This window comes from Nilaparvata lugens, chromosome 5 (genome assembly GCF_014356525.2).
Source record: "Nilaparvata lugens isolate BPH chromosome 5, ASM1435652v1, whole genome shotgun sequence".
NCBI lineage: Eukaryota > Metazoa > Arthropoda > Insecta > Hemiptera > Delphacidae > Nilaparvata > Nilaparvata lugens.
The window spans coordinates 29,823,067-29,850,959 of record NC_052508.1 but is presented as its reverse complement, the minus strand read 5'-3'; the positions used below and the strand labels follow the sequence as shown (position 1 = coordinate 29,850,959).

Here is a 27,893-nt window from a genome sequence, read left to right as displayed (position 1 = left end):
TCTAAATCAATTGTTCATCAGCTGGGTTGTGATCATTTTTGCAATCAGCTGATTTCCTTTCTGAAACCTAACCTAAAATATATTTCAAATATTATCTTTCTTCCCTTTTTGTAACGAAACGATTAACCACTTTATTGGAGATGGTTGAGTTTGAGATTACTTTTTAGCTATTCAAGTGTTGAGTTTTGGAAGCAGAAATGACATGAGTACACTATATTATTAGTTTTCATTTTGAATTTTTCAAGTGAAATAAAATGTTTCCAACCAGTACACAGAAGAAACATTGGATGTTCACTGATGAATCAGAACTACAACGTTTGCGAGATGAAGCCAACCGAAAATTTATTTCTAAACATAGAAATGGAATTGAGGTGAGTTATGATTAAGTTTCGAATACATCTATTCTATCTTAATCATTTTATCTATTTAATTGAGTAGACCATATTTATCTAAACATACCTAGTTAAAAAATAACTATTGTGACCTAGCAGGCTTAGGACTAACTTCACAGCTATTTTTATACATTTCATTAGTTTTAAGGCTTTCAAAGTAAAAATTTACATAAAAGAAATAGCTAGCAGGGCTAAAAAAATTGACATGCTTCACAAAATTGAAATACTTTACAAAATGCCATAGATTACATCTATGATCTTTGTTTGGTTACGGGTACGCTTATGCTACTCATCTACACAAGTCATCACGCAGTTTCTTAACTAAATAAAATAAGCTTTAATTTATTAATCAAGAAACAATTATACAAAAATATATTTCCTAATACCAATCAAACACTTTGTCAATGTCAATGGCAATCAGTGTTGTGAGTTTTTTTTTGCTATCAAATCAAAATTGTTTATTGTCATTGAACTTACCAAATAAATTGTCAAATACAATTTATAACATTCTTTATTCGTCAATACATGAATAAGTATGGTAACGTTTTTTAACACAGCATCAATAATGATAAACAACAAAACAACTATAATAAAAACTGGGCAATAACAATGATATTCTATATGTCTATAGATGCGTTATCAAGTGTCAAACATTCTACAAACTCTGTAAACACAAAGCTCACACAACATAGGCTATCTTTCAAGATTTTTTTTTAAAATTCCTCATATTCAATGCTCCGACTTCCGTTGGCAATAAGTTGCAAACTTTCTTACCAAATTCATGAAAACTATTCAGAGTTAGTTGTAAGTTGCATTGACTTCTATGTAACAATGTGTTCTGACGTGTTTCATAATATTGTGAATGTAATTAGGCTATTTGTCTGCATTTCATGTAAGTAACATTTTACATACAACAGACACTCAAGAATAAAAAGAGATGGTACCGTCTGTATTTTTAGCTCTCTAATCAAAGGTTTACAATGAGTTCTACAGTGAACATTGAAAAAAGCTCTTACAGTTTTTTTTTGTAGAATCATTAGCTTTTTCATTTCAGGCGAGTGTCCCCAAACTACTATACCATATGACAAATGACTAAATGTGTGCATAGTAGATTGATAGCATTACATCAACATTTACAAAAGTTCTAAATTTCCTGATGAGAAATACACCCCTAGCAAATTTTCGACTGATGTTTTCAATGTGTATGCCCCATTTCATATCTCCAACTTCACACCCAAAATCTTCACTTCCTCATTTCACGAATAATTAGCCAAGGAAAAATTCATTGTTTGGCTTTTGTTGCTGTTCTGACTAAGTGAGTTGGCTGCTGTCCAGTCTTCTATAACAGTATTGCATCATTTATAACACGTTCAACTAAATTTAAACATTTATTATTTACCTGAATCGCCAAGTCATCAGCATATATGTATGTATTTACTCTAGCGTCTCCTACCGCTAATGGTAAGTCATTAACATAAATTATAAACAGTGTGGGTCCTAATATGGATCCCTGAGGTACCCCTGATTTGAGAGGCAGATATGCTGAAAAAGACCCATTAAAATAAACCGATTGGTACCTCCCTGACAAATATTCTTTAAAAAGATGTAAAGCAAACCGATTAAAGCCATAATGTTTCAACTTATATAACAATATATCATGAGATATCGTGTCGAATGCCCTACTCATATCATACCAGCACCCCATGACTTCTCTCTACTATCCAAAGCATCCACACAAGCCTTCTCAAAATAGCGAATTGCAGTACTGGTCCCTCTTTGGATCTCAAACCATATTGTTTATCTGAAAAAAGATGTTCACCCTCAAAATATTTAGCTAATCGAGTATTCAGCAATATTTCAAAAACCATAGCGATAATTAGTATGATTGGTCGATAGTTACTACAATCAGATTTAGTACGTACCTCTCTTATACAGTGGAATATCTTTTGATAATTTCAAGCACACTGGAATTACACCCTCTTTAACACATTGATTGAATAAATATGACAATACCTTCACTACATATGGTGTAGCAAGTTTCAAAAGAGCAGCATTCAAATAATACACATCCAAACTCATGTTATTAATGAGAGAAAAAATGGAATTATAGACCTCTTCAACAACGAAATGACCAATTGAGAAAAAGAGTTGATATTATTCTGTCTAGAATGAACAAATTTATTCAAATAATATGGCATAATTATCATGTCTTGATTGTTGAATATTTTGTTTTGTTGACTCTACATTATCAAGGAAACATCTATTAAATGTATCACTTGTCAGATCAGTTACCTGTTGGTCCGATGTTCTATCGTTAACATTCAAATTCTCTTTTATAACTGACTAAGTAGCACGTGATTTATTTTTAGTTTGCAATACTTTGTTACAATAATACTTACGCTTAGCATGATATACCATATATTTTTACCTGATCTCAATATCTTATACAATTCACCATGGTAAGCCAGACCCGAATACTTGTGAAGACTATACATATTCAAACATTCCTCTTTGAGAGCTCATAAATTCTCAGTGTACCATCTAGACTTTAGGGTTTTCTTCAATTTGGAGGACTTGACTGTTTTAAGAGGAAAAACTGTATCAACAATTATTCAAAATGTTCAAAAAGTACTCAAATTTCTCACTAATATTGTTTGTTGCATATACATCCAACCAATTAACTTTGCTCATTAGAAGAGTGAATACTTTTTATGACCACTATTATTAATTGAACGAATTATTCGTGAAACGTTATCAGTCTGCTTCAAGTCGCTTTCGCCAGACAAGTGATGATCTGATACTGTTGACGCCGTTTGAATTTAATGGAGTTTAGCGCTGAGTAGTTAGTTTTGAATCTTCCCCGTCTACTGGCGCACTTAATCAGAAATTTGTATAACTAGATACTAAGGTCGGTATAACAGACACATACTTAATACTATCTTTATGTATGGAAGTAGCCATATTATCTATACATGTTCCTCTGTCAATACATATCCTGCTTGGTCCAGTCACATCAAACACAGTTTAATTAAGATTAAAGCTATTTAATAAGTTGACAAAAATATATCTTTTTACATCATTTACAAGTAAATCAATATTGAAATCTCCATTGAGAATAATGCATTTGACTTATTTTTCTGTGATAGAGCATTCGAAATACCGTGAAGCGTCTCAATGAAATCATCAATATTACACCTATCTCGTACTCTATACACCTCGAGACAAGTTACATTCCATTTCGATACAAGAACCCCAGAAACTCCACATATACTGACTATTGACATTTCCTTCAAATAAGTAAGCTCATAGTAGGCCTATTCAAAATCATCTCTTACATAAATAGCCATTCCACCCCTCCGTCCAATAGGTCTACTTTATGCCCTAGCCAATCTATAACCAGATAAACCAACCTCCATTATCTCATAAGCATTCAACCAGTGTTTACAAATACCCAAAATGCTACATTATACTCTCTAATCAAATCACCCATTCATCAGTTTTGTTCATGACACCCTGCACATTCCAATGGAGCATTGCAAAATCAGACTGCACAACATATGTAATTCCGGGTCTGCCTGTTCCACATCACCAACAATGTTTTGGGATTCAGAGCACAACAGTCCTTCAGAACTCGATCCACTCCTAAAAAAGAGTTAGTGTAATAGTTGAGGGGTATTGATAATTTGCCAGTCAGATAATGTTTTTCCTTATGAGCTAGCTCAACACCACGTCCATGATCCTGTCACTCAAGTATCTTTTCCCCAAAGAATTCAAATGGAAGCCCTTCGATATGTGGAATCTCCTACTCAAGTTGCTGATATCCACGGAAGTAACATTCCTAAAATGTTTGCACAAGTTTGAGTTCTCCTTGTTTGCCCTCTGAATTTCCTTGTTGACTACAGACCATCGTGGGAGATCATGCCTGTGAGGCACAGAGAACACTATCACTTTGCCAGCCCTCCTGTTTTGCAGATCACTCAGTTTATTTCTCAGAGCAGAATGCAGCTCTTCCCTCTCATTGCAGGCTATGTCATTTGAGCCAACCAAGTAGACATTGACATCGTTGTCTTCAGTTGACCAGACTCCTCCACAGCATCCCTGAAGCGAGCTCCGGGTTTGATCATGACCGTAAAGCTATCATTGTCGCCCTTGAAGCTCCTGTGAACATCCCTGCCTTCAATTTCCATCCTCAAAGATTTTATTCCACCCTCCGCTACCTCTTCACATTGCAATGACCCCTCAAAATCAATTCGTCTCTTGTTGTTCTCTGACTCAATGGATTTTACTAATACTTTATTTTCTTCAACCTTATTAGCTATAGAAACTTGTAAGTCGTTGTTCACCTTATTATTGTTTATTGTTTTTGAAGGGACGGATTCAAGGATCCAAAGGTTCAAAGAACCCCACACGTCAACCGAAGCTTATTGTGTTCCCCAAGTAGTGTATGTTAGTTAGGCAAACCAATACCTATGTCCTTTACAAGAACCAGGAGTTTTTCCCTATACTAACATTCCATTCATCACCTGGTTGCAATCCTTGTCACAATCCAGTGTGATATGCTTGGCAGTCTCTTCAGACTGATAAGTCCTCGTGACCTACGTGAGTTCCACTCCTGGCCTTTTTGTAGGTCCTTCCGCTGAGAGAGGGGATGCCAAACTGCCTCTAGGGCGCCCGGCCACCCTCGACTCAGCCTCTTGACCTACATTTGTGCCTGGAGTTTCACCCATCTCTGGTCTCTTGGGTTTTTCGTTTTGTCCCTCCTAAACCCTGCAGGGTCAAAAGCTTCACCTTTCCCAAGAAGTTTTGCCCAAATGGCCGCCCTTCTTTGAGCAGTGGTGAGTTTTGGCCTCTTCACCCACAAACTCGTGACCTACGTGAGGTCCACTCCTGGCTTTTTTGTAGGTCATTCCGCTGAAGGAGGGGTCGTCGAATTGTCTCTAGGGCACCTGGTCACCCTCGACTCAGCCTCTTGACCCGCATTTGTGCCTGGAATTTCGCCTATCACTGGTCTCTTGGGTTTTCCTTTTTGCCCCTTCTAAACTGCCCTGATGGGGCAGATCACGTGGGTTTGAAGGCAAGGCAACTTCTGGAGTTGCCTTGGGGTCCCTTTTAGTCGCCTCCTACGACAAGCAGGCATACTGTGGGTGAATTCAGGTTCCCCCAACCCACAGGGGACGTTGTTCGCCTTTATAGCGGCATCATACCTATTGAGTAATGATTTGACTTCAGGGACCAAATCGATTATCGCGTCACTTGAATATTTGCAGCAAATCACAGAAAGGATTCCGTTAATATTCACCGCAATCTCAGCCACTTCCTGGTGGATCAGGTAATTTTTAATATTATTTACACTTTGCTGTGCTGAGTAATTCGCTTTCTCAAAATCACTTCGCGTTCTAGTCATTTTTATTTCTCATAAGCCTTAGTGAAAAATGAGACTGGGAAATAGATAGGGCGTGGAAATACCTAGATAGCTATCAAGGCAGGAAGTGATTAGGTAGCTCCTGTAATAAGTAAAATCGATTGAGAATAGGAGTTTCACTTATATTGGATTTCAATATTTTATACAATGACTTTAATAATGTTTTGTTTAAGAGACTGTACTATAGCATTCAAAGAACAAATATGACTATTAGTAGTTAAATTGATACATTAAATTCAATTCAATTTATTATTGCCAGAATTTAACAATGCAACAAATCAAGGTTAATAAATCAACAGTTATTACAAGAAAATAAAATAAAATTAACTACCGAGAACTAAAAACTAAAAATTTTTCAGGCACCACCAGCAAAAAGAAAAGTCTTTGACCGCTGGTGGGAGTCGCAAAAGGTCCGATTTAAAATAAAAACTAAAAACAAAATACAATTTACAATACAACATCGAGTTGATGATAAGAAAAAACATACTGCAAAAAACAAAAGAGTGATAACGAATTTTGAGAGAGAGAAAGAAAAAAAAAGATTTTCCAATAAGAAAAACTAAAATAAAACAGAGATAAAAAATATGACTACCATTCAGGTCTCAGGAATTACAAAAAATAAAATAGAGATTGCTTTATAAAAAATATATAAATATAGGCTATTATTACCACCATTCAGGTCCCAGGGAAAAGAAATACTTTTCCTTAATCCAATCCTCTATTCCCTTCAAATCTACTCTTTGATGAATATCAAATGGAATTATATTAATAAATGTAGAGCTCATATACATCAACTGTCTTCTTAACATGCTCAACTCAGAATCTTGAACAACATACCTCAGCGAACTGCCTGGTCTCAAGTTGTAAAATGTTTTATCAATCCTACAGAATGTATCATTATTTTTGACTATATATTTGAAGAGTCTCATGAGATAAAGTTGCCTTACTGTCAAAACCTTGAAATCAAAAAATAGAGATCCACTTGGATACAGCCTAGGTTTATTTAATATTGTTTTTATTATGCACTTTTGAATTATGAATAAATCACTAATGTGGTTATCATAGGCCCCACCCCAAACGACTATACCATACTGTATTAACGATTGTACAAAAGCAAAATATATCATTTTAAGGTACTCTAGATTTATGATTTTATAGAATGGGTCTATATATCCATGCATCTGAGCAACACTATTCCAATTGTATCAACATTCAGAAGGATTTTCATTTGTGGCCACGAGTGAAGCATCCACTGGTCACAGACAGAAGAAAAATTGAATTTAATCCTGCCAAAGTACCGTCGCCTGTATCCGAGTAGAGTGGCATTTCAACAAGTTTGTTCGTCACAATTGTGTAGAACCTAGAGTTCGGTTTGACTTGTATCTCCTTTAGTCCCGGCAATGAATGCTCAAAAAAGGGTATAGAGGGAAGTGTTTGGAAGACAATTTTTGACCCCGCGGTTCTATTTAGGGTAGTAAGGAGGTACACATATCAAAAGTCCCAACCCTTACCGCCTGTGCTAAGGGGGTGGGGTGGTTCAAAGGTACCATTTTTTGGTTTCTCGCATATAACTCGATAACTATGTATCTTACCGAAATAACTGCTATATACAAAATTAAAGATTACATAATTTCCTAAAATATCAATCTTATTACTTTTTCTATATTTTCTCTAGTTTTCGAGATATCCGCTCTTGAAGGTGAGCTTTTTGAAAAAACACGTTTGCCTCCAATTTTTTTCAATTTTTGCTCTTATAACTTTTTATAAATCGATGGGAAAAATCCATGCTGATTATAAGTTTCTATTGAGCATTAAATTATCTTGTGTTTAAAACATTCCCTCCAAATTCCTTTGTCAATAAATTGGTCTATTATTGCAAAACTGGAGATTTCACACTCAACACTAAAGCTGCTGCAACAGGTGTAGGAAAATTCGTAAAAGTGTGAAATTATACATGAAATTGAAGAGAATTTAATGCTCAATAAAAGCTCATAATCAGCATGGATTTTTCCCATCGATTTATAAAAAGTTATAAGAGCAAAAATCGAAAAAAAAATTGGAGGCAAACGTGTTTTTTCAAAAAGCTCACACCTTCAAGTCCGGATATCTCGAATACTAGAGAAGATATAGAAAAAGTTGTAAGATCAATATTTTAGGAAATTATGTAATCTTTAACTTTGTATATATAACAGTTATGTCGATGAGATTCATAGTTTTCGTGTTATATGCGAAAAACCAAAAAATGGTACCTTTGAACCACCCACACCACCTTAGCACAGGGGGTAGGGGTGGGGACTTTTGATATGTGTACCTCTTTACTACGCTAAACAGAAATGCGGGGTCAAAAATTGTCTTCCAAACTTTTCCCTCTATAACCTTACATTGACTGGACTATTGGGAAGACTGTTGAAGAATTTTATAGCCTGTGTTGTGAAGGTTGCAGGCAGTCTGCTGCGAGGTATCTCCAATGAGGCAGCATGTCTAGTGTTGTACGCATGCACTCACCATGCTGTTGAGCGTTTCATCTGCAATAAGAACTGTATGTTTAAATGGGTTTAATTTAAGGAGGCAAAATGGGGTTTTACCTGTTGTCTTCATGAATAAATAAATAAATAAATGCTTCACTCGTACATTACTTCTTCTGTGTAGCAGCTCCTGGTTTTTCTTCATGTATATAAGTAAGCATAGTACATACTGGCTGCACACAGTGAGGATTCCAAGACTCCTGCAGAGAGGCCGGCAATGATCCCTGAAGTCTGAGAATGACACTTTCCTGAGGGCTTTGTTCTGTAGGAGCAGCACATCATGGACGGCTGGTGAATGACCACACAGCAGTAACCCATAGTTAATGTGGCTCTGGAAAAGTGAATGGTACGTCATGATGAGACTGCTGTGGTCAACCAGGTGTCTCAGTTTTCTGAGGTGTAATACTCTTGAAAGTTTCCTGCACACTTATATGGAACGTGATGGTTCCAGCTCAACCTTCTGTCCATCCAGAAACCTAGCATAAACAAGCACACATACACGAAAAATTAAAGGTAGGCACTCACCACGCTGTTCGGCGTTTTATTCGTAATAAAGGCATGTATGTTTAAATGCGAGCGAATACAATGATACACGAAAAAGTGTTTAATTATTCAATTGTTTTTCAACTAATTTTGTTTCAGGATGTTGAAGGATATTTTCTTACTAGTGCTGAAGAACGAATCTTGTTAAAGAATTATGAATTGCAAATGAGAGAGTTATGTAATAAATTCAATCCGGCCATGCCTAAGGCAGTGATTGGGACATCATTTCATTACTTCAAACGATTCTATTTGCACAATTCAGTGATGGATTATCATCCAAAAGAAATTCTGTAAGTTTTTTGTTCTGAAAATTCATTCTATTCATGCAGTTTATTCGTTTTTCCAAATTGAAATTGTAAAATAGAATTTGGTATTGTTTTCGGATCTCCATCTTGTTTGTTGTCATATTTCTAAAACATTGAGATTTATTGGTAAAACAGATTGGTTGAACAGTTTCTGGGTTTTATTTTCAACAGAGGCGATAAGAAAAAGAATTAATTCATTAACTATTGTTCCCAGTTAAGACTGTTGAAACTCTATGTTATTTCCAGTACCTTCACTGCATTTTCATAAAATGAACATTATGACTTCATTAATCAAGTCAGAGATTAATATGAGACTTAGTACAATTTGATTATTCTCACAAATTATCACCTTCTCAATATTATCATACAAATTTATAATAGTAAACATTAACTCACAAATCATAATTATTATTCCTCACAAATATTATAATCAACTTGCCTTGCTATTCCATTCACATATCTATACAGTGACAAACACTTTGGTGCTTCGCCATTGTTAATTATATTTTCATTGTGCTTCAAAGGTGTATTATTATCATTGATTATCATTTCTCTCTGTTTATAAATATGTACACTTTACTGTGTGATATGATTTATATATGTATTTTAAATAGCCAATGATGTTTGTTGTTACAGTGTTACCTGCGTGTATCTGGCTTGTAAAACAGAAGAATTTAATGTGTCAATATCGCAGTTTGTGGCTAATATAAGAGGTGACAGAGATAAGGCGTCGGACATCATACTGAACAACGAGCTTCTGCTCATGCAGCTACTCAACTTCCATCTCACAATTCACAATCCGTACAGGCCTGTTGAAGGTCTGCTCATCGATATTAAGGTACTGTATTGCAAAAATAATTATTCATTTAAACAGTTATGAAATAGTATTTCATCTATCCTTTATATCTCATGTATCAGGAGATAATATTTTCAGAACATTCGCTTATTCCTTCACTTCTACGCACATGTTGTATCAATACATCACAATAGAATAAAATTCATGGGATCACAAAGGCACTACATAATCAAGTATAGCTCGGTAGTATCTGACATTCATTTACAATATATTGTAGTTTCAATATTTTTGTTGACTTCTTCTCTCTCAATATGAAGACTTAACTCTTCTCATCATGATCCAATGTGCTCTGAAACTAATATTTTCCGTTTATTATACAATCAATTATTACGAAACAGTTAATATTCTATATAATTTTATTATCCTACCATCATATTAGTTCCAACATATTATCCCATATTCGTTTAATAAATTGCAATCTTCACTCTTTTCCTGATACTAGATAATTTTGAAGATTTATCCACATTAAATTTAAAGTCATCAACTGCACTGTGATTCTGATAATCAATCAATTTTGTAATCATTATTATTTTTTATTTCCAAAATTTTTCTATCTCGGCTACTGCTTGGTTCAGATGGATAACGTTTGTTTATCGTCTACACCCTTGCCAAAATCTATGAATAGTATCTTTGTACACTACTGTATATTTTTTATATTGGGTGGAATCCCACTCGAGTTCTTATTGTTAACTCATGTCCCAATGACATTTTTACAAATTTGTTCCAGTAATTGAATCAACGAATTTATAGTGACTAATTAGATTTCAATAAAGTAATTAAATTATAACAAATTATTATAATCATTGTATTATAGAACCAATATACAATAATATAAGAAAGTCAGAATGTTTGTAAGAGTCATCATTACAATAGATTCTTCTTGTTTGTTGCAGACAAGAAGTCAGCTAGCGTATCCAGAGCGACTACGCCCGGGCATAGACGAGCTACTAGAGAAGGTAGTATTCTATCAAGTATTCTCTAAATTTACAATTATTGCTAGATTGAATTTCAGAGCACCTCGCAACCTATAAAAAGTTACCTCAGTACTACCTCTCTTTTTTTCAAATCAAAACTTATATGACAAAATATGTCAATAATTGTCCGTTACTTTGACCCATTTTATCACGAAATTTTTCTTTTCAATCTGATTTTTTCAGTGAAAAATACCTAGTTGAGCCCTATTTAATCCATTATTAGGTCTCAATTGCATATGTGTATGATGAGTCAGTGAAAAAACAGGTGTGACGTGACCATATGGCAACTGTAGGATAAACCACTGCTATTGACTCATCATCCTTGATTTAAGTATGCACGTCAATATTGAAATAAACTATGCATACTGACTTATTTCATTGTCAAATAGGCCAGTAGACCTTGAAAGGAGTTGCAATCTATATAAACATTCTACATGAAGTGCAACCATTTCAAACTATGAATATTTATTGATTCTTGAATGAATGTATGACTATACACTCAACGAATAATGTATGGTGATCTAGACTTCAGAAGAGTAGAGTCATTCATATACTATGTTTAGACTAAACTCGTGTTTATTCCAGACTAAATATATTTTTCCTCTTCCAGCTCAAATCAATATATTTCATGTATCAGTTTTTAATATTGTATAACCTTGTAATGCATTCAATAGCTTTAAGAGCTGCTCCCGCACTCATACATAAAGTCTGCGCGGGTTGATTTTTCATTTTGTAATACTATAGAGAAAATATAGCATAGGAATATATCCCATGGTATAGGTCTTTTATGTTCCAAATTTTAAGCCGAATTTTTGTCAACTCAAGTTGATTAGTGCCTATCAATAGGCTACTGTTTTGGCAGGGCGAGTGTAAGTGGGGTTTCACACCAAAGCTGGGCCGAGCCGAGCCGAGCCGAGTGGAATCCGTGTGCGCGCTAACTATGCAGGATTTAGTCGGGAGCATTCAAATCAACCTCGGGCCGAACCGAACGGTGCTGGGCCCAGCCGAACGGATTTGTGCAGTCGGCTTGACGCCCAACTCGAGCGTTTTCGGCCAAGTGGATTCTGCATTCTTTCAGTTTAGTTCGATCTTCTCACGTAGTGAGTTGCGCAGTATTTTGTATTTTTAACTAAAAAATATATTGAAAAGCGAATCGGCAATCGGCTTCAGTGCAAACGCAGGCAGTTTCCGCCAGGGTTCGGCCCGGCCAAGCTTTGGTGTGAAATCCGCCTAAGAACGGCACAGTATAAGAGACTACCTGTGTCAGATGATAGTCACTACGTGAACTATCGGCCATTGAAAATTAAAACATAACGCCCTATACCATTTGATATCTTGTCATGCTATCTTTTCTCCTTGGTAATACCGTATGTGTTTAGTTTGTAGATGATTAAATTTAGATAGTTGAGTGGTGAATGGGGCAAATTGTAATGTGGTGCAGGTGTTTCTGACGGACGCATGCCTGCTGTACGCGCCGTCGCAACTGGCGCTGGCTGCAGTGCTGCATGCGGCCAGCAAGATCCACGAGAACCTCGACGCATACGTCACCGACACTCTCCTGGGGCCCAACACGCACCAGCGCCTCGTCGATCTCATCGAAGCTGTTCGAAGTCAGTCTAATGCTAAGGCCCGCCCAGTTCAATGATTAAATTCCACGAAAACCAATCACACAAGGTTTCTTTGAGAAGATAGCTTCTCTGATTGGTTCTCGTGGCCAACTTAATCGGGATTTAAAGTTAACAGACCTTTGTGCCACCGGGTTTGGCTGTTAATTTCCAATTTACTTGAGGCATATTTCAGACACTCATATAACTATTAATAATAAGAATACTAACAAATTTTCAAAACCACAGATTTGAACTGTGTGAGAAAATCTTTGGTTTTGACAGTTTCTTAGTATTTTTATTTAATATGAATAATTATTACCACAATATCAACTACACAAAAAGTAAAAAAGACTCATACAACTAACTGTTCAAGTCTGATTTCTACGTATCAATATCATTGAATGTTTCCGTTACGTGAGGATATTATTCGTAAAGCTCCAATGGGACTATTCATATGGGACTCGCTCGGCCTGAGTGCGAATTATCCCATTAGAACTCATGGAAATAATGTTTCCACTGAATCTGTTACTGATATGTGGTAATTCGCCTTTATCCATTCGATTATTTGTTATTTATTCATGTTCAATCTCTCCATTCCTGATATGAGCTCAAATTACTATTTATTTTGAAATACGGGTAAATTTTTCATTAAAGGTAAAGGTGGCAAGCATTTGAAAGGCATACCAATGCTTAATTTAATATTGATACGTGCTTATACTACAAACTCAAGCTCTGTCGTAAATTTGTCAAACTCTTTAATATGGATGATATTATCGACAAAAATTAATTGATTTATTTACGAATTAACCCGTTTATATATTATTCATTTGCTAATCCGTTCATTTATTTTTTTTTACCACTCACTAATTTTTTTATTCAAGTAAAATACTTGTATCTATTTAAAAATTTTGTATTTTACTTGCTCATTTATTTATAAACTTATTCAGAGACTAAACCACTTATTTCGGTATATTTATAAATATTTCTTATAATGGTATATTTATAAAATTAGTGCAGTATCACAAATAAGGTTGTTTAAAGTGAGTTTTGTGAGAGAGATAAAATTCTAGTCTCAGCCTAGCCGCACACTGATTAGACAAAACTCTCTCTCTAAAATTCCGCATCAGTGTGTGGTAATTTCAAACAAAAACACAGTGGGATAACAAATTTTAAAACCAAATTATAGATTTATAATTATTTTTTATTTTCTCGTTGAAATTTAGTGATGTTCATGTCCATGAGTAATAGGCTACTCTTACAGTAATTATTCATGTGTGGTCTATTTTCAGAAATTCGTTCGATGGTGAAAAGTGTGGAGGCCCCAGCCAGAGAGACAGTCAAGATTATTGAGAAGAAATTGGAGAAGTGTAGAAATCAAGAAAACAATCCAAACAGTCAGATGTAAGTCAAAATTTGTCGAAGATGGATCAATTCGATAAGTATCAAGGTGGAAACAAATTTACACTGGATTGAGAAAAGCTGTGGAACCTTTCCTTATTAATATGAATGAACCATGTATGAATAATTCATTTGTAATTTGATGAATTAGGCTATGAATTCATTTTTTTACTTTCCTTGCCCAATTTTTAAATTTCTATACACTTCAAGGTCCCCTGAGTCCAAAAAAGTGGTTTTTGGGTATTGGTCTGTGTGTGTGTATGTGTATATATGTGTGTGTGTGTATATATATGTGTGTGTGTGTGACTGTGAACACGATAACTCCATTCCTAATTACCCGATTGACTTGAAATCTTAAACTTAAGGTTCTTATACCATGAGGATCCGACATCAAGAAATTCAATTAAATTAAATTCAAGATGGCGGAAAAAATGGCGGATAATGACTAAAAAACCATGTTTTTCACGGTTTTCTCGAAAACGGCTCTAACGATTTTCTTCAAATTTATATCATGGATAGCTAGCTATTTATAAGCACTATCAACTGACATGAGTCTCATTTCTGGGAAAATTGCAGGAGCTCCTCCGTAATATTCTTGAGAAAAATGGCGGATAATTACTAAAAAAACCATGTTTTTCACGATTTTCTCAAAAATGACTCGACCGATTTTTTCAACTTTATACCCTGTATAGTTATTTATCAGCTCTATCAACTGGCATGAGTCTCCTTCCTGGGAAACTAATGGGGGACCACCCCATCCTTGAGAAATGGGCTTTGTATCCTCCTTCTCGTACATGAGGTAGGTAGGTAGGTAGAGCAGTTTATAAAAAGAACACATAGTCGAGATATTCCATCTGTAAAACAGCTGTTTGACGACTTTAAAAAAATCATCGAATTTCACAATTTACAAAAAGGAAAAAGTACTCGGAAAACAATTATATTTACACATATTCAGTAGTCTGATCGTAGTTTCAAATATATTGCAGCCAATCGTCATTATGTTATTCCCCTAAATTATTCTCTTAAGAATGAAGCTTTTAGTCCAATGAGCAAAGGAAGGTTGTGTGAGTGTACCACACCAGATTTTTATAATTCGTGGTACTAACTGTCCCATATGACCAGGTGACACCACCTGGCGCCTCCAAAGTTAGTAGACAGAAGGTTGGTCACTCATCTATAGTATTTTAGTTGAAATGCAATTGGAGTGGGGGAACTGCAGCCGTGACGTAGGCTGTAGTACAGAGTAGGCAGAATATCGCATTCTTGAAAATCATATGGTGACGTATAGTCAAATTATATAACACAAACATTTTCTGATATGCAAGATTTCTGTTTCTGCTTTACAATAATTATCAAAACATTTGAATAATACAAGTATTTTGCCATATAAAAGCAAAAAACCCATCTCTCAACCTTCCCTTTCAAACCCTTAAAGTTTCTTCATCTTCTAGGTCGTGTTTATATTTTGTAGTTTGGCTATACATCAGCTTGTGAATTTCGGGGATGAGATATTTTGATTCTCGTAGAACATGTGCTCGATACCAGCTTGTGTTCAGTGCATTTATATGAATGAAATTCTTCGGATTCATTGGGATCGTTTTATCGGTTTATTGCAATGCATTGGTTTATCAAGATTTTTTATGGGTTAATCTGAAATTATAATAGTACAACGTTGTCTACTAACGCTTTTCCAGCCTATTAACTTTTTCGTGTCACGTTTTTAGATTCTTGAAAAACTTTCAACTTAACTTTATTCATACAAGTTGAATGAACTTGAAATATTTAACAACATCATTAGAATCCGTGATTAAATCGCTATAAGTATGGAGAATTTTTAAGTTCTAGGTCAATCTTGAGGGGATCAAACGACGATGTATTTGAAGATACAGTGAATAAACTGTATGCTCAGTGTGGTTACTCTATCACATTTTTACTATACGTGACGTCACACTGGCGTTCCCCCCCACCACTTCGAATCTTACACCTGTGAGTGATCAAACTTCTGTCTACTAACGTTGTGGCGCCTCCACCAATTATGTAACGAGGGAAAGAAACTATATATGTAATTATGATAAAGAAAGACTGAAACTATAACCAATAGATTGGTTGGGTGTAAAGATTAAGAGATTAAAGATTTAAAGACTATCAAGATTATAGTCCAGTCAATATAGACATAAAAAAGGGATGTGTTTGTTATTTATATTGTAGTTCTGATTTTTTAATATAATATTTGGGTGCATAAGAGAAGTCCAGAACCAATTTCTTCATGCAAAATTTCCTTGTGCTAGATACAGGATGGCCAAAAACCTCGTATTTTCGGCTCATTTTCCAGTTTTTAGCTACTTCTGTCAAATCTCGTAATCGGACAGAAAATTTGCTCTCACCCTTTTTCTAGATTATAAAATTCTGAATAAAACGAGATCATTCGAAACTCTCTATCTCCAATGAGTACTGAGTTATGATTTTTCAAAAATGAGTGAAATTTGAAGAAAAAATCAATTTTGATGAATTTTAGTTTTTGATCAACAATATCTTCCGATTGTTATCATTTAGATGTATAATTCAAAATCCCTCTGGGCATATTTTTGTGCTCTACAATCTGAGATCAGGTAGAGCGCTTTATCTGATATAGATTTCTAGGTACATCTGACAACAATGCTCCTTGTATTGTGAAAACCACCTAATTTTCAGCTACATCCATCATCACCAACTACATTGTCCTCACATTGATATTTCGCACAATGACATAAGTTCATGAGATTATGTTCTATGAGAATCACCCGTAAGATGCTCTTCATTTCAGTATTTCCTAGTGGAGAGGCGCGCTTAAGGCCATCTCAAGGATCAAAATTTCAAACACTTATAACTTTTGACAATGCTCAGATTTCATCGTACTACACTTCATTCTTCTTGGCTCGTCAAGAACCGCCTTGACGAGCCGAGAAGAATGAAGCGTAGTACGATGAAATCTGAGCATTGTGAAGTTTTTCGATTTGTATATCATCAAGCTATTAAAATGAAAAAGTTTTTTCGGGAAAACATTTTTTTCCGATCATTACTTTTTGAGATATGAGCGCCTGAAGTTTGAATTTTCGGGACAGAACATTTCAAATTCGGTAAGAAATAAATTCATGAGATTTAGAGGATGGATTCTTCATGGTATTGTTGATCTAGTAAAATAAAAATTTTCTGAAAATATCAATTTTTGAAAATGTTATTCAATTTACCAAAAATAACTCAAATAAAAGTTATTTTTAGTAAATTGAATAACTAACTTGAAAATTTATATTTTCATGATTTTTTGTTTTACTGGATCAACAATAATGGATCATGAAGAAAATCGATCCTCTAAATCTCATGGATTTATCTCTTATCGAATTGGAAATGTTCTGTCCCAAAAATTCAAACTATAGGCACTCATATCTCAAAAAGAAATGATCATAAAAAAATGATTTCCTGAGGAAACTTTTTCATTTTAATAGCTTGATTATATACAAATCGAAAAACTTTGAAAAATATCACGAGTAAAAAGTTCATTTTTAGCCTTTGCACAGCCTTAAATTTATAACTCTAAAATCCTGATCAATATGAGATAAATATATTATTATTATATATGTCCCATATGACCAGGTGACATAATATTGAAAATTATTTCAATATTTTGTGTAATTTTTTAAAATAAAATTCTCTTGTTACTTTTCTGGCAATACAATCACATTATATCACCAATTAAGTAAAATCATAAATTTTAATACATATATTGCTTTTACAGGTTAATTACTTAATTTTTTCATTTATTTCGATCCACAGATACAAGCAGAGAATGCAAGAAATACTTGATGAAGACGATGAAAAAGAAATTGATAAATACAAGAAACTAATACAAAAGCACGCTCAAGCTGATGCTCAGACTCTTGGATTGGAAAGGATATCATCACCTGGAAATTGAATTGGTATTGTTTTTTTCTTAAATTCCCATGAAGTATAATTTTTCTTTGGAATAAAATTAACTTATATTTTTTGATAATTATATTCCATTGTATTAAATATTTGTAATTTTCACAAACACCTCAGAGCTGTAAGAGTGGTCTAAAGCACAGTAAAAAAATGATTGGTTCATAAGTGCTATCAGTCTTATAACGAAGTATGAACTTGGAGTTTTGCACTAAAGAATGATATTTCCGGCGGCTTACGATATTTTCTAGATTTTGATACTTTTTTCAATTGCGTACATATCACCTTATTAATATGCAGAAAATCTGCAAGATAATTTTTATTATTTCAACACAAATATATATTATTTCCCTGAAGATTATTTCCGCATGCCTAGACGTTTTGGTCTAGTTGGCTGGGTTGGTCTAGTGGTCTGGAACGTAACAACTTTCAATCTGCTAGCATTGGAATCCCACCGGTTGGATAGACGTTTGATTATCTCATCAAAGCATTTTCGCACTTTCCATTACCTTCGCATAGGCAAAACGCTCAAGTGGGCGTGTCATTTCAATAAAAAAATGAAAAATTAAGATTTTTCCTGTTCTATGGAAAGTTTGAGATAAATGGATCTACAGTTCCATATGATTCGTAACACCGAGTAATTTGAGTTTGAATCTCTCTTAGACTTGGTCATGAGCAAACATCTTCTCAACGGGAATATACAGAGAACGCCTCTTATCTAATTTTATTATTGACAATCTAGTTTTTGACGGTCTCCTCATATACCAAAAAACATAATGTAACATCTGAATTTCTAGATTCTCTTTGTGATTTAGCCGGCCATGTTAACCTAGTAAATTAAGGGTTTGCAACTATTAGGCAAGTTGGTGCTTGTGAATTTGAATTCCGCACTGAGGAATGAATGGACGTTTGATCACCTCAACCCCTAATTCCATTTCACATGCTCAAGTAAAAATCTTATGTTGATATCACCCGCAATAAAAAGATTTCAGCTCAATTAGAAATATCAAAGTCAATTTATTCAACAATATTTTCAATTTTATTCTGTTACTAGCTGGCCCGGCTAACTTCTTACCGCCAAATAGTTAATCCATCTCATGACAAACTTTAGCTGGATGCACACCTTAGGAGGCGCGATGCGGCATTTTGCATCCAGGTGCTTCTTGCTTATATTGGTTTGAATGGAAGAACTCACACACACTGAATCAGACATGGCGTGGAACGGTGTGATAAGGCAACCTCCATAAGATCAACACTTTGTATCGCCAAGCCGCGCCTTCTCTGGTGTGATTAGTCTTAGCTTGATCTGATACACTATATTTCTATGAAAATTATCCAACTGTCAGTATTATTATATCTTAATATGGACTTCCTATGTGCTTAGTTGGTTGTACAACAGTTTGTATTTTTAGATATAGGTGAATGCAGCTTGCTGGGAAATTGAATGGCATATCTCCTTGCTGCTGATTTTCCCGTGGATATTCTAAATTTACAGCATTTCAAGTTATATGACCCAAGTTTGGAAGTCGTTCGCACCGCGGCATTATTATTAGAATTAAAATTTTGTGAATCAGTAGAAAGAAAATAGAAAACAGATCTACTGACGGCTGTTGGATGACGCAATGATTATAACACCTGATTTTTATTTCTGTGTGGCCAGCTCACAAATCTTCTCCCATAAGGATTACATGTAAACTTTGAAGGAACGTTGGAAAGAGTCCTGAAGTCTGATCATAAATTTGTAGGCCATAAACCTGCTCCTGAACTTAACAAACACAACTAAACAAAAATCATCAAATTCGGGACACAAATAAAAAAGTTATTTAATGTCAAAATTTGAGGCTCGATTTTTATTTATATAGATTACTATTAGGTAACCCGTGCTTCGCAAGGGTCTATTTTAAACTTTGTAAACTGAAAACTTGATGTAATAGAAAATTCGAAATTTGAAAATAGGCCTAAAACCATCCTCGGTTAATAAAGAATCTTTATGCGAAATTCCAAATCAATCAGTCCATACGTGATGTTGCGTCAAACATAATTTTCCTACATAATTTCACTTACGTGTATGAGCCAGCTCTTTCCATTATTATAGTAAAGAAATGAATGAAAATAACTTTTGAACGGTTTCAGAAATCGGTGCGGTTTTCACCATTCATTTTCTCTTGAAATTCTGTATCATATGACCAACATAAGTTTTCTGTCTTCTAAATTTGTCATATGACTACCTTCCAATTTTAAAAAATGAAGTTGAATTCAAAATTTTGATGCGACAGAAAATCAGTTATTCGAATAGGATCCCCAATCATACCTATCATCTAATGTCCCTTTTAAAGAAATGTTCAGCTGCTTCTATACAACAACTGGAAGCTTGACAAATTGAAAACTTGACTAGATGAAATCTTGAAGAACTGAAAATAGGCATATAACCATCCTCGGTTAATTAAGAATCTATATGCAAAATTTCAAATTAATCAGTCGAGTAGTTCAGACTTGAAAACCTCACAGAATCATATTGATTTTTTTTTCAATACATCAATAAATTTTAGTATCGATTAGATCCTCCTCAATTTGAATCAGGCAGCCATTTTTGTTTTCCCAATTCCAAACAAAATACCTAAAATATTCGTTTCACTGCGAATTTATGTCTGATAGTACATTATAACTGAAGAATATGAATTATTACTTATTTTATTGTGATCTATTCATGTTTTTCATATGAAATGCAATGATAGGCCTACAGCATGAAGAGACTATGTCCATTTAATTTGTACTGGTGGCAAACTTTCACATTAGAAATAATTATTTGATAAAATCGCAGTTCAATTGTAATGAAAACAAATTCCTTCAAAAAATAATTGATAATAATACGTTTCGAGGGTAGAAATTAAGAACACAAAAATTGGGAAGAATCGGGATTCAAACCATGGAACCATCGCTCCGAAAGCGAGCGTTTTACCGTTACGCTATACGCCTCCGTTCGAAAATAATTGTCTTGTAACAGCATTATAAAACCTCCTCATAAAAACCCACTTCTGGGCTACAACAATGACAATGTAGCCTATGACGTAAATGGAACTTCATGTACGGTAGCATGAATGAAGTTTGAGCATTAATTCTAAAAAATCTAGAAGGAAAATTGAAATTTGGGCTTCCAGGTGCACGAGATTAATATTTTTAGAATCTATGTGCAAAATTTGGAGATCCAAATCATTCCCGTTTTTCCGGTATGCAATCCACAAGTTGACATGTTTTGATGCGAACAAACGAACACACGAACAAACACAACCCTACTCTATCTTATTATATAGACTAGCAGGTAACCCCTGCTTCGCAAGGGTCTATTTTATAACTTGACGTAATGAAATCCAGAAGAATTGAAAATAGGCCTATAAGAATCCTCGGTTGATTACGAATTTATAAGCAGCATTTCAAGTGAATCAGTCCAGTAGTTCAGACGTGATGATGCGTCAAACATAATTTCCCTATCCTCTACATGTGTGTACGTCTTTAAACCAGTTCTTTCCTCTATTATAGTATAGAAGATGATAGATAGATATATCATCCATTTATCTATCATCTTCTATACTAAAATTTCAAAATAAAATAATATTAAAACACAGTTTTAAAATAAAGAAATAAACATAAACAACAAACATAAATAATAAAAAAAATACACATGTTGAGCGGATAATTTGTTTTTCATAAGTTGGCACTACAATAACAGCTGATCAACAATGATGTGATTTGAAATGTAGATTTTTAATTCCTTGAGAGGTAACAACTGAGTTTTAGTCCACGTGTGTATTGTTCTGTTCGTCGTATTGAATTTTAGTCCGTGTTAGCATTGTTTTGTCCATAGTAATTATTAAATTGTTGGAGTAGTAATGCCATACTTATTTTCAACTGAAGAATACGCCGATATGGTGTTTATTTACGGTGTATGTGAAGGCAATCCTACAATCGCTGTGGAAGAATACAGACAACGTTACCTTATCGTAGAATTCCAAATGCTAGAACCATTATTTCTACATTTCGTACGTTACGGTAAACAGGATCACTCCAAGCGTAAAGATCCAGTCTGACCGCCCTCGCCAACATGATGTTAATGTAGAAGAAAACATTATTGCTGCTGTTGAACGTAGTCCAGGTATTAGTACAAGACGTATTTCAAAGCGGTTTAGGGTTTCGCAAAGTAAAGTTTGGAGAACACTTAATAAGAACAACCTTTATCCCTACCATAAACAAAAAGTACAGCATTTACAACCAGGAGACAATGAACATCGCTTGGAGTACTGCAATTGGTTAGTCAATCATCGTCAACTCTTCAAGTACATTTTATTTACCGATGAGTCACAGTTCACTCGTGATGGTATCAACAATTTACGAAACCAACATTCATGGGCAGAAGAGAACCCTCATGCAACAATTGAACGTAACTTTCAATACCGTTTTAACATTAATGTATGGTGTGGTGTTATTGATGATAAGCTAATTGGAACGTTTATTTTTCTAGAGCGCTTAACAGGTCAGGCGTACTTACAGTTTCTTCAAGAAGAATTACCGACATTGCTGGAAGATGTTCCTCTTGCAACGCGACGCAAGATGTACTTCCAGCATGGTGGCGCACCGCCACATTTTTCAAATGATGTTTCCACCTATCTAAATCATCAGTTCCCAAATAAATGGATCGGTCGTGGTGGTCCTATACACTGGCCACCAAGGTCACCAGATCATACGCCATTGGACTTCTGCATGTGGGGATGGATGAAAGATCATGTTTACGAGGTCAAAGTAAATTCCCGTGAGGCGTTACTTGATCGAATTAATGAAGCCTTTGTGCAGTTAAAGGAGAGCCCCGTAGAACTACGAAAAGCAACAAGAGCAATTCTTAAACGAGCAGAAAGATGCATTGAAGTTAATGGCAACATTTTTGAGCATTTACTGTAATTTTATTGCATAACTTTACATTACAGTTTTCAATAAAACTTCCTTTAATAGATTATCTGTTCACTTTCTGTATACTTTAATCATACCGTTTTGTTTAGAATTAAATTTTCTACAAGTTTTGTTCTGAAATTTGATCAGTTTATTGGTAAAATAACAAAGCGATTGCTGGCCAAATGTAAAAATTGTGTTTTTTTACTCAATGTTTTTGCATTTTACACTGGATTACTCAAAAACTACTCATCTTACAGTTCTGGGACCTGTTCTAATCAATTTTCAGGTAAAAAACCATAAGAAACAATGGCATTTGCCCCTAAATTTAACTTCCCAGAATTTCAGAGAGTCTTCATTTACTCAGCGGAACTGAAATCCAGGCGAAATCTTTAACCCTGTATAACTCGCTAACGAAACATTTCCGGACCTATGTTTATATAGGTTTTTTTCATTATTTTTACATATTGAATGAGCTCTCAAAGTTACCGCATATCCTCGTGAATCACCCTGTAGTATAGAAGATGATAGATAGATGGATATATCATCCATTTATCTATCATCTTCTATACTATAATAAAGGAAATGAATGAGAATACATTTTGAAAGGTTTGAGTTATCGATGTGCGGTTTTCACCATACCTTTTCTCTGGAAATCCTGTATCGGAATCATGTATCATATGACCACCTTTCAATTAAAAAAAGAAGTTGGATTCAAAATGGCGGAAAAAATTTGGGTGCGACAGAAAACCTGTTTTTATCATTCGAAAAGGATCCCCAATCATACCTATCCTCTAATTTTCCTTGTAAGAGAAATGTTCTGCTGCTTCCTTACAACAACTGAAAGCATGACAAATAACTGAAAGCTTGACAAATAACTGAAAGCATGACAAATAATTGAAAACTTGATGTAATCAAATATTGAAGAATTTAAAATAGGTTTATAACCATCCTCGGTTAAGCAAGAATCTATATGCAATATTTCAAGTTAATCAATCCAGTAGTTCAGACGTGATGATGCGTCAAACATAATTTTTCTATACAACTTTACACCTGTATACATGTATAATCCAGTTCTTTCCTGTATTATAGTATAGAAGATAATGGATGGATGATCATTGTTTTTTTACTAAAAGATAGAATAAGTTGAATAGTTTCCCTTTCAGAGGGAGTTTTGACAACCCACAAAACTCAATTCCCATTTGAAGATAAAATGAAAAGCTGCATTTATGATTTTATTTTTTTGCTCAGCTTGCCAAAATACCCCTCATTCCAATATTAAAATTTTCGACTGACTGTACAGTGAGTCAGTCATTCTATCAGGACTCGAATAATTTTTAAATTTCAATTAAATAAAAATGGAAGAGAATAATTTCTTTATTCAAAGACATATCAACTGCATGCGTTTTAGTATTGCCGATACAGCATTGATGAAACTGTAGAAGTTTATTTTGTCTCAAAAAGCTGTTCTAGCTGAAATAGTATATTTCGCACCTAGAGCAGAAAATGAGATTTTTCCAGCTCGAAATCGGTTTTCAAGTCCGAGGCCGTAGGCCGAGGACTAGAAAAGATTGAGAGCTGGAAAAACATTTTTGCCCGTGGTGCGAACGATATTTTTCGCCACACTACAGGTATTGCTGACAAAATAAATAAAGAATACTCATTAAGCTATCGTACCTATCTCTTGATTTTAGTGGTAGAAGATTTGCAGTCAGGATTTCAGATTCTTTTAAAATTTCACTTGGAATACCACAGTCATCTTCAAGCATTTTTGAAAATTCGGAATGCACTAATCAACAATAAATAATTGAATAAAACTGGTTGCGAAGCGAATTAGTTTGATTCGAAACTGGAACTGAAATCATGGCTACTTCAGCTGATGATGAAAGTGGCCACTCGCCCGATCTAGCGGATGACTTATTAACTACTTCCATGAGCGGCTGGAAAGAGACAACTTTCTGGCCTAGCCCGGAAAAGAAACCCTTTTCTGACGTCGTCTGCAAACAAGGTCTTTCAGATCTACGTAGGGACTGGAAAACAGCTGCTTTCTGTGCAGTGTGGCGAAAAATTAATAATGCATGCCATGTGTAGGCCTAAACATTGCATCAGGAAAACTAAGTTTCAAAACTATGGGCCAGTTGCACATACGTCTGTTAAATGTGGACATTAACGCCGATTAACAAATCAGTGTTAGTTTTACGGATTCTGTTCCACAAAGATCGGTTAGTTTTTAATTCCGATTAAGTTTTCCGGTTAACTAACCAAGATTTTAACGGTTTCACAATCCGGTATCACTGTAATTAAAATTATTATTCTAAACAAATGGCAAAAAAGTGAGGTCATGTTATTGAAGTGGTGACTATTCATTACGCATGCGCCATAAAAATGTTCTGTCTGTCATCGAAGAAGATGGAAAACTAACCTCAAAAATTAGAATCTAATTTTGAATGCTAATATCAGCTAAATACTCTTTTCTATTTTATTAACGGATGAAATTTATCCATATATCTAGCTCATACATTGAATTCTGTAGTTTTTTACCAAAAACTAATTTTGGAAGACAGCTATCAGTAGTTACCTAATCGGCGTTAGTTGGATTTAATTCCCTGTGAATGGCCTGTTAAAATAATTTTTTTACGTCAATTCGGCGTTATCTCTTGAAATTTCTTTTTTGTGCAACCAAAATGCTTCAGTTAATCTCAATTGAAGTATAGCATTTTATCGCGATTAAACGTTAACCGGAATACGTGCAACTGGGGTAAAGTTTTTCTAAACAGATGTTTTTGAGATTATATGATGCAGCTGTTTTACATTCACCATATTATTATACAGAGTTTGTGAAAATGAAAATATTTATTAACTAGCCGTCAGGCTCGCTTCGCTCGCCATGTCTGTCTAGCCAGGGGGCTCCGCCCGCTGGACCCCCGACTGGATCGTCCAAGAATGAGATCAGCAGGCTCGCTTCGCTCGCCTGCATTTTTCATTTGAGCATTTTTATCATATGTTAGAACAATCCAGTCGGGAGTCCAGACTAAACGGATATGGCGAGCGAAGCGAGCCTGACGGCTAGTAATATAATATTCCCAGGATTGAAGTAGCAGTGCCCAATCAATTTTTCCGCGACAAATGGATTTAAATCTTCAACTTGGTGCCAACCTAACAAAGTCAACTCAACTTAATGCCAACCTGACAAAATTATTAATTTAGTTGCCAGTTAACAACTGTTTCGAAGAGGTACTCTATCTAGATTATAGTTCTATAGTAACATATGATATGGAAATTTCAATTATAATTAAGAGATTGGGAGAAGAAGAATATACATGCTAAAAGACGAACTTTAAACCCTTAAAAACAACCTTTAGAGTTAAAATATTGCCAAAAGATTTCTTAGTGCGCCTCTAAAGGGCCAACTGAACATACCTACCAAATTTGAACGTTTTTGGTCCGGTAGATTTTTAGTTATGGGAGTGAGTGAGTGAGTCAGTCAGTCAGTCAGTGAGTGAGTGAGTGCCATTTCGCTTTTATTATATTTATTAATTATCAAAACAATACTATGTATTTGTTCAGAGATAGAGGAACATGGATAGACTCTTCCAAGAATTGTCCTATATGTAATTCCAGAAAATTGGAAACTCTGGAGCATTTCATGTTGCGCTGTCCTATGTACAGATGCTGTAGAATTCAATGTTTAGGTAAATTTTACCAAAATATAGTTAATAATGAGGACAGGTTGATGGTATTGTTGTCAAATATTTCAGAGGAGAAGATAAAATGAGTTTTTCTTTACATTGTGAAGTCTTTAGAGATAAGAGAAATGATATGTGATATGTAATTCAATCTGTGATATTTTTCTTCTATGTGATATAATGTAAGATAATAAGGTTAATAATTGGTGTCCACTACTAAATAGACTACTACCACTGCTCCTTATTCAATTCGTGATTGTTTTGTTCCAGCTGTATTAACCATACATATATATGGTACTTGTTTTCAATTTGTCTCCTTGTTTATTCTATAAGTATATTCAAAAATGTAGTTATTGTATGATGTTGAGAAATTTTAACATGCACTAGAATATCTCATATAAGCTCAACTCTATTTGTATGTTTTTCATAAACAAATAAATTGATTTATTATTATTTTTATATTTAAAATGAAAATATTTATCAATTATCAAAACACTATTATTGAGGTTAAGTGGTATCAGGTAGAAAGCAACCTAATAGAAACAGATGTTCCTTTTTTTAATTCCGACCATTTTATGATTTGGTGATTTTTTATGAAATCGTATGTACCATTAATGAAGTTTGAACATTAATTCTGAAAAATCTAGAAGGAAAATTGAAATTTGGGCTTCCAGGTGCACGAGATTGATATTTTTAGAATCTATGTTCAAAATTTGGAGATCTAAATCATTATTGTTTTTCCGGTATGCAATCCACAAGTTGACATGTTTTGATGCGAACAAACGAACACACGAACAAACACAACCCTACTTTCTCTTATTATATAGATAATAGCTACAGCTGATTGGTAAATATAAATTTCATATTATTCTAATGCATTATGCTATTTTTCAGGTCTTTGCACCTATTGCTGTCCTGCAGATGAATGCAATGTCCTCGAGTGTTTACTCGAGTTTGTATCCTAACAAAAATATGTCCGGTAATCATCGATGAATTAGAAATATGATAAAATGTTTCTATAGCCTAATGTTTTTTACCTGTGAATCGTATAAGTATTTTTATAGCCTATTTGTGTAATAATTTCTGTATTTTTGTGTAAATGAATATAAATAAAATTAATTTTCCTACTAATTGGTTACCTGTTAATCATCTCCACTATGCCTTCATTTTTTCAAATTTTAAAGACTTTTGAACTCTAACTACTGATCCTATTTATTAGAATAGTAGATACTAGAATAGAATATAAATAGAACTACTATCTTCAAAACTACTATAATAATAATCGTAAGGAAG

At 34.4% G+C, this 27,893-nt stretch overlaps 1 protein-coding gene across 1 annotated transcript; it reads left to right on the top strand.

Annotated features, from left to right (window-relative positions):
* The first annotated feature begins 19 nt into the window (after positions 1-19).
* LOC111053823 (cyclin-H) lies at positions 20-27,731 on the top strand. Its single transcript, XM_022340752.2, has 8 exons — positions 20-371; positions 8,982-9,172; positions 9,824-10,025; positions 10,937-10,999; positions 12,459-12,627; positions 13,914-14,025; positions 17,833-17,975; positions 27,495-27,731. Exons 1-7 carry the CDS (start codon positions 255-257, stop codon positions 17,969-17,971), a joined length of 993 nt encoding a protein of 330 aa, XP_022196444.1. The 5' UTR covers positions 20-254; the 3' UTR covers positions 17,972-17,975; positions 27,495-27,731.
* Positions 27,732-27,893: the final 162 nt, after the last annotated feature.